Below are 8,502 nucleotides of genomic sequence, written 5' to 3' on the forward strand. Positions count from 1 at the left end.
CCAAGATACAATCGAAATCAATAAGGAAAAGGCAATAAACAAAGTTTCCCTAAAAAAGACAACTTTCCAAAAGAGAATTTCTTCTCTTTTAAGAAGTTTTCAACAAAGGAAAATTCAGCTGAAAGTGTAACTTTCCTAACAAGGAAAAGGGCAACTAAAAACCGAATTTAAAAGGTAAGAATCCGAAAATGAATGCTCAACAATCTTACCATAAATAGAAAAATTATTCTGTCAACTAACTTGCCAAAAAAGGACTTTACAATCTCCCCCTTTGGCACTTTAGATGAACAAAATAATTTTTAACAAAAAGTACCTGCAAGACAAAGTTAGCAAGAGCAAAAAATACTACTCCCCCTGAGTAACACAACCGAATATCACAAAGAAACTAAAAACGAGCTAACTTTAAAAGATATGTTCACAAGTACTAACCAACCACAACTCCCCCTGAAAAAATGGTCCAGAGTTGGGCAAACAAATTAAAAATAAATATCTCTCCCCCTTTTTGTTTATCGGAGTGCCAAAGTAAACAAAAATAGAAAAATAGAGATAAGTTCAAACAAAAGCAAAGAAAAAACAACTTAGTCTCGGTAGAATTTAACCAAAGAAGTCAATTGCTTGGACATCTCATACTGAACTTCTTCCATTGCTGCAAGTCGATTGTTCACATTCTGAACTTCTGACTTGACTTCCAGGAGTTCTGCTGCAGCAGAACTTGAACTTGCAGCAGCAGCAGCTCCAGCCTTTGGCCGTTTTTGAAACACACCATCAAAGTATTCAGAGGGTTGGAATGTAGGTCCACTGATAGGATGCTCAAGTGTTTCATGTGATTGGGCCACATTCTACTGAGAAGATAAAACCTTATAGATTAGATTTGGAAATACAAGTTTAAAGGTTGGCTTTTTACCTCTTCAGAAGGAGACAATCTGGTTCAGAATGTGTGAGGCCAAATCAATTGAAGTTCCAGAGGTGATGCGGTATAAAAGTGAAGCCACATCTTGAGACACTACGGTCTTGTTGGAATTAGGAACCCAATTGCTTAAAGCAAACCGCATAACAGATGCATGAGCAAAAGTGAGGTGAGTGATTCGAAGACTCTCCCCTGGTTTCAATTCTGAATGAGCACCCGTGAGTTCAGAGAGCATCAACTCACGATCCATGGACATCACTGCATTGGAGACATTCTTGGGCAATTGCAAAGCTTGAGCAATATCCTTTTCAGAAAAAGAGAACCAATGACCCCTAACATAAACTCTTCGATATAGTCTAGAATTCTCATCAAGGAAATCATCAGTGAGATTAGCATAGAAATCCTTAACAATGTTTGCAATGTATCCAATGAAACCAGTGAGAGTGTTTTCCCATTGATGAAATTGAATAAACTTTACAATACCATAAACACGATGAGCATGCAAATCATAGTTCCTCTCACTTTCAAACTTACGGTTTGCATATAAATTCCAGTCACGTTCATTATCACGATAATAAAATTGAGGGCAACCAGACAGAGATGAAGGGACATTACCAGAAGAAGGTTCTTCCATAGGCTGCTTGCCTTTGGCAGCAGTAGAGGCCTTTGCTGCAGAAGCATATTTTGATCGAGGAGGCTTTGGCTCGAGTTTTGTGTCCTCACTGTCCTTCTCAGAATGAAGAGACGCTGATTTGTTTGAAGAGACTTCCATTGGATCCTCTTCTTCTGAACTTGAAGAGGCCGAAGGTGGATTAGTCTTGAGTTTCTTCTTGGCTGGAGGGACTGTCTTATCACGAGATTGAGAGGCTCGAAGTTCCTTCTCAGTAGAGGCTTGCTGGGCTCGTGTTCGTGTAGAAGGGCCTGTTGGAGTGGAGCCAGGAATTGATGCAGCAGGAGGGGGAACTGCCAACGGAGGAGGAGATTCCTTCGAAGATTCAGATGAAGAAGACCAGGTGCGAAGAGGTCTTACCGATTTGCGAGCAACTTGCTTGGGTGGACGTTTTGGCTTCTCGGTTTGAGATTCACGCTGGGGAAGCGATGAATCTCCAGGCTTTGCAACAGCAGGAGGATGAGCTGAAGCAGCAGGGGGAGCATTGGAAGGAGTTGCAACGGTTTCTTCTAACTTTTTAGTGTGCCCTAGATTCTTGGTTCTCACCATTTTGGATCTGAAAGAGAAGATGAACAGAAACAACACAAGGAACAAGAAATTGGGTTCGGGTAGGTGGTGAGTTAAATGACAAAGATTGATTTATATAAACTTGGAAGCAAGACAAGAAAAGGAAACCAATTTTGAAAATTTAAATGGAAACCGCCAGCCCATGAACACATAAAAGGAAACCGCCCACTCCTCAACTCCTTTCCCCTTTTTTTTAAAAAAAAAATAAAAGGAAACTAGAATTGCCAATAATATTTCCAAAAATAAAGCAATCTTTCAAGAATAAAGACACATTACCATATAAAGATTAAACTTTACTTGGAAAAAAATCAAAATAAATCTAAGAAGAATGAATGTTGATACTTACCATTTAAGCACAAGATTTCCTTAACCCATGAAGCAAGTCACACGCCATTTTTTTTTTTAGAAACCGAAAATAAAATACAATGTGTACAATAAATATATGAGATTCTAAACAAGCTATGTAATCAAATATCATTGAAAATTGACAAAATAAAATACATGTTATGCTTTTAAGGAAAATAACTAATTAGTATCTCAGGAACAAATCATACTTAATTGATGTTGAGGAAAAGATATGCATGTTACTAAAAATTGAGAACCAGGATTATCAATTTAATTTAATAGAGGAGACTTACAAAGTTGAACACACTTGTCAGACATAAGTGTGTGCAGTGAAAATAGGATCATTGTCCTTGGCAAGATTTTTCATTTTCGCCTTTTTCAATTTGATCCCGCAACTAGATGCTATCACACCATACTGAAGGTAGCCCTTTTCTATGGTAGTGCATCCTCATCATAGTTGCTAATTACAATGTTCCAACTTACTCAAAAGATGGCTTTCACACCTCAGTATGGGTAGCTCTATTCCAGCAAGGGGCCTGACAAGACTGAAACAAAAATTGCTCAACTCTGTATAAGTACATTTTTTTAATCCTAGGCATAACCAAAGAGTAACATGAACCTTTTAACACAACATCACAAAGTATGATAAGAATGAGATCCTAACTAATTATAATCCAAAAGCATAAATATGATTTGTCAAAATACAATGAAAGAAGATTAAAAGCTAGAGAAGAATCACATAACAATATTGTACAAAATTATGAACAAGAGAAATTTAAACAATGCAAACTCCCAAAGACTTTCTGAGGGAGTCAAAGCGACTTGCATCTAGGGCCTTTGTGAAAATATCAGCTAATTGTTTTTCAGTATCAACATATTCTAATTGCAAAGATTTATTTTCAACAAGTTCCCTGATAAAGTGATGCCTTATATCAATGTGCTTTGTTCTAGAATGTTGAACAGGATTTTTGGAAATATTTATGGCACTAGTGTTATCCAAAAAATAGTCAAAACACCCAATTCAAATCCATAATCAATCAACATTTGTTTCAACCATAATAGTTGAGTACAACAACGACCAGCAGCTATGTACTCAGCTTCGGCAGTGGACAAAGAAATGGAATTTAGTTTCTTGCTATGCCAAGATACAAGATTATTCCTAAGAAAGAAACACCCTCCACTTGTGCTCTTTCGATCATCAGCATTGCTTGCCCAATCTGCATCACTAAAACAAGCAAGATTAGAATTAGTATCTTTCGAGTACCAAATTCCATAATCAAGAGTGCTATTAACATATCGAATAATCCTTTTTACAGCTGATACATGAGATTCCATAGGATTACTTTGATATCTAGCACAAACTCCCACACTGTAACAAATATCAGGACGACTAGCAGTTAAATACAAAAGACTTCCAATCATGCTACGATAGAGTGTAGTGTCTACCTTTACTCCATTCTCATCTTTTGTCAATTTCAATGTGGTGCTCATTGGAGTACTTACCTGCTTAGTCGATTCAAGACCAAATTTCTTGACAAGGTTCTTAGCATACTTACTTTGAGATACAAATGTACCTCCTTCCATTTGTCTCACTTGAAGACCCAAGAAGAAAGTAAGCTCACCAACCATGCTCATTTCAAATTCACTTTTCATTTGATCAACAAAAACCTGCACTTCATGGTTAGATGTAGAACCAAAAACTATATCATTAACATAAATTTGAGCAATGATAAAATCAGATTTTATATGCTTGATGAAAAGAGTTTTATCCACACTACCTCTTTGATAATCATGAGAAAGTAAAAATTGAGTTAACCTTTCATACCAAGCTCGAGGAGCTTGTTTCAGACCATACAAAGCTTTTTCAAGCTTGTACACATGGTCTGGAAATTGAGGATCTTCAAATCCTTTTGGTTGCTCAACCTAAACTTCCTCATTCAAAATACCATTTAGGAAGGCAGATTTCACATCCATTTGAAACAATTTAATATTCAAAATACAAGCAATACACAAAAGTAAACGAATTGATTCTAATCTTGCAACAGGAGCAAAAGTTTCATCAAAATCAATACCTTCTACCTGTGTGTACCCTTGTGCCACCAAACGAGCCTTGTTTCTCACAATTGTACCGAACTCATCACTTTTATTTTTAAATAACCACTTTGTTCCAATTACATTTATACCTTTTGGTCTTCAGACCAAAATCCATACCTTGTTGCGAACAAATTGGTTGAGTTCCTCTTGCATTGCATTGAGCCATTCCTCAAAGGTCATGGCTTCCTTCACATTTTTCGGTTCATATTGAGAAACAAAACAAAGAAAGCTGATAAAATTAACATACCTTATGCGAGTTACCATGCTTTCTTCAGGGTTGCCAAGAATGAGATCTTTTGGATGATTCAATTTGACTCTGGTGCTTGGTTCTTTCTGTATGGAATCAGTGATGATGTTTGGATGAGTCAAAATAGACGATTCTGGTTCTCCAGTATCAGTTGCAGCAGTAGATTCTTCATTTGCAGCATCAGAAATGGGTTCTGCTGCATCAGGATCTGCTTTTGCTACTTCTGGAGGAGCATCCATGAGACTATCTATCTTGACTTCTGTGGAAAACTCTGAAAAATCTTTAAAATCATCAACAACCACATTAGCTGATTCCAAAACAGTTTGAGTTCTCATGTTATAAACACGATAAGCTCTACTGTTTAAGGAATATCCAATAAACACACCAACATCACTTTAGCATCAAATTTACCAATATGCTCACGATCTCTATAAACATAACACACACATCCAAAAACATGAAAATGACTTACATTGGGGCACTTACCTTTCCAAATTTCATAAGATGTTTTTGAGGTACCTAGACGAATAAACACTCTGTTTATTATATAGCAAGCTGTGTTAATAGCTTCAGCCCATAAGCGCTTTGTCAACTTCTTGCTATTTAACATCACTCTTGCCATTTCCTGCAAAGTTCAATTCTTCCTCTCAACAACTCCATTTTATTGAGGAGTTTTGGGAGCTGAAAATTCATGAGTTATACCTGTAGACTTGCAAAAATCATCATACACAGAATTTTCAAACTCCTTACCATGATCACTTCGAATTCGAACAATTTTCCCAATATTACAACCTTTCTCAACTCTTAATCTCAAACAAAGAGTTTTAAAGGCATCAAAAGTGTCAGACTTTTCTCTTAAGAAATCTACCCAAGTAAAACGAGAGAAATCATCAACACAAACAAAGATATATCGTTTACCATTCAAACTTTCAACTTGGATTGGACCCATAAGATCCATGTGAAGCAATTCCAATACTTTTGAGGTATTGATATCAGACACAGGCTTGTGAGTGATTTTTAATTGCTTCCCAAGTTGACACGGTTCACACTTACCAACACTTTCCTTACCAAGCTTGGGAAGTCCTCGAACAATACCTGCATTTGACAATTTTTTCAGGTTTTTATAATTAATATGCCCAAGCTTGGCATGCCACAAATCTGTGGTGTTGTTGATAGCTGAATGACAAGTAAACACAGGGGTTAGAGTATAACAGTTATCATTGGATCGAAATCCTTGCAAGATACATTCATTATCATCATTAAGAACATAGCAATGATCACTATCAAATGAAACAGTAAACCCTTGGTCACAAATTTGACTAATGCTAAGTAAATTAGCTCTCAGTCCTTCAACTAACATCACATTTTTCAGTCTAGGAAACCCTTCAAAATTTAGAGTTCCCATACCAACAACTTTTCCAGATAAACCATTACCAAAAGTGACTTCTCCACATTGCATAGGCCGAATGTTAGTCAAAAAGTCCTTGTCACATGTCTTATGTCTAGAACAACCACTGTCAAAATACCACATTTGAGATGCAGCAGTTTTATCAGAAAAACCAGCTAGACAATTTTTTTTCACCCATATCTGTTTCAAACCTTTATGTTTCTTTTGAGATTTTTCCAAATTATCAAAATAATTTGTTTTAAACAGATTTTTCAACGTGAAACATTTGTCCTTTTCTACCACAAAAATGACAAGTGGGAACAAATCTTTTTACCTGAGATCTTACTCTTTTCGAAAATCCTGGAGATTTTGCAGCATCAGAAACAGCTCTTGCTACAACAGGCTGTGAAGCTGTTGCAGCAGACTTTGTAGCCTCAGAGTGGTTCGTTGGAACACTAGATTTTACAAATTTCGTGACTCTAGAACTTTCCATCCCATTTGATCCAAGGCCTGCGAAACCTCTTTGACCTGCATTCTGAGCTTTTTCAAAAATAGAAGATCCAGGGTTAAGCATTTGAACATTTTTCTTAAAATTTTCAAGTTCCCTTTTTAAGAGAGTGATTTTTTCATCTTTATCACAAACATTTGTCTCATACTCTTTTATTTTTCAGTTCACACAATTCAATTCGATGAGACAATTTTTTGTTCAATTTATTCAACTCTCTATTTTCAGAAACAACCTGAATCCATTTTTCATACATGACTTTGTATGATTCAGCAAGAGACTCTTCACAGATTTCAGACTCATCAGAATCTGATTCCTCATGTTCGGTGGTATTATTCAAACATACCAATCTAGCTTTCACCTGTGAATCACACAACTCATTAGTCATAACAGAAGTTAGGGCAACATTTTCAGAATTATCTTCATCACTTTCGGTTTCATCATCACTCCACGTGACATTGAAACTTTTCTTATTCTTTTTCAAGGTGTTTGCACACTCAGCTTGAATATGCCCAAAACCTTCACATTTCCTGCACTGAATTCCCTTTTTGTTAGAAACAGATGGTTTGATAAAAGTATTACCTTTTGAACCTTTCGAAATATTCTTTTTATTTCCCATCTTTTTCATATATTTCTGAAAATTATTAGTTAATAAAACAATCTATCATCACATTCACTATCAGAATTTTCATTGTCAGCAACTTTCAAAGCAATACTTTTACCTTTGTCAATAATGGATTTGGGTTTGTCCTTTTGTTTAATCTGTTGATTTAATTCAAAAGTACGTAAGGAACCCATCAATTCTTCCACCTTCATTGTGCTAAAATCTTTAGCTTCCTCCATTGCCAAAAGTTTAGTATCGAACCTCTCTGGAAGAACTCTAACAATTTTTCTCACAAGAACAGAGTCATCAAGCTTTTCACCAAGAGCAAAATATTCATTAGCAATATCAGATAATTTTTCATAGAATTCAGTTAAGGTTTCATTATCAGACATTCTAAGCTCATCAAACTTAGTTTGAAGCATGATAAATCTAGATCTTTTCACATCAGAAGTTCCCTCAAACTGAGTTTGAAGGATCTCCCAAGCTTCCTTAGCAGAAACACAAGATGATATAAGTTTAATGTAACCTTCACCTACACCGTTAAAGATAGCATGCAAGGCTTTGCTATTGTAGGCTGAAAGTTTATCATCTTCAATAGACCATTCCAGTTCAGATTTTATAGTAGTATTACCTGAAGAATCTGTCTCAACTGGAAGAGACCAACCTGATAGAACCATTCTCCAAGCTTTCTCATCTTGAGATTTGATGAAGGCTCTCATTCTAACTTTCCAATAAAGATAGTTAGAGTCATTAAGCAACGGTGGTCTAGAAATAGAACTTCCTTCTGTAAAAATGACATTTTAACACAAAAACGTTATAGGACCACACTAAGAGTTTAGTGTCCCGCTCTGATACCAATTGAAAAACCATGTTTTTGGAAATGTCAGTTGTATATAAGAAAATATAAAAACTGGATGCGTTTCCAGAAGCAGAAAGTAATTCTGCTACAACAAAACGGAACAGGCAGAATATAAAATATTTGCAGAAAAATAAATAACTTGACACAAGAGATTTATACGTGGTATCAGTGTTCTCACGAACACTCCTAGTCCACAGGGCCACGCTCAGAGAATGAAATCAATTAATTAAGTATCAAAATTACAAAGACAATTGACTTAAACAAGTTTAGACTCCTTCTAAAGTATTACCACAATCCTTTGTAATCCACTTTATGAA

At 35.9% G+C, this 8,502-nt stretch overlaps 1 protein-coding gene across 1 annotated transcript; it reads right to left on the reverse strand.

The window, feature by feature from the left end:
- Positions 1-578: 578 nt before the first annotated feature.
- On the reverse strand, positions 579-5,069 carry LOC115720164 (uncharacterized). The gene is made up of 4 exons (XM_061109618.1): positions 4,960-5,069; positions 1,449-1,932; positions 1,151-1,310; positions 579-700 (listed from the first exon to the last, which is right to left on the reverse strand). The coding sequence occupies exons 1-4, from the start codon at positions 5,067-5,069 to the stop codon at positions 579-581; spliced, it is 876 nt and encodes a 291-aa protein (XP_060965601.1).
- Between the last annotated feature and the right edge of the window lie 3,433 nt (positions 5,070-8,502).

This window comes from Cannabis sativa, chromosome 2, assembly GCF_029168945.1.
Source record: "Cannabis sativa cultivar Pink pepper isolate KNU-18-1 chromosome 2, ASM2916894v1, whole genome shotgun sequence".
Lineage (NCBI taxonomy): Eukaryota > Viridiplantae > Streptophyta > Magnoliopsida > Rosales > Cannabaceae > Cannabis > Cannabis sativa.

What these genes read in the sequence shown, in the direction of transcription:
- LOC115720164 (XM_061109618.1), bottom strand. Translation starts at nt 5,069, where the DNA reads ATGGATGCTCCTCCAGAAGTAGCAAAAGCAGATCCTGATGCAGCAGAA. An exon ending in AACGTGACTGGAATTTATAT is followed by an intron (nt 1,311 to 1,448) that starts GCAAACCGTAAG and finishes AACATTGTTAAG; the next exon opens with GATTTCTATGCTAATCTCAC. An exon ending in TGCAGTGATGTCCATGGATC is followed by an intron (nt 701 to 1,150) that starts GTGAGTTGATGC and finishes GTTCTGCTGCAG; the next exon opens with CAGAACTCCTGGAAGTCAAG.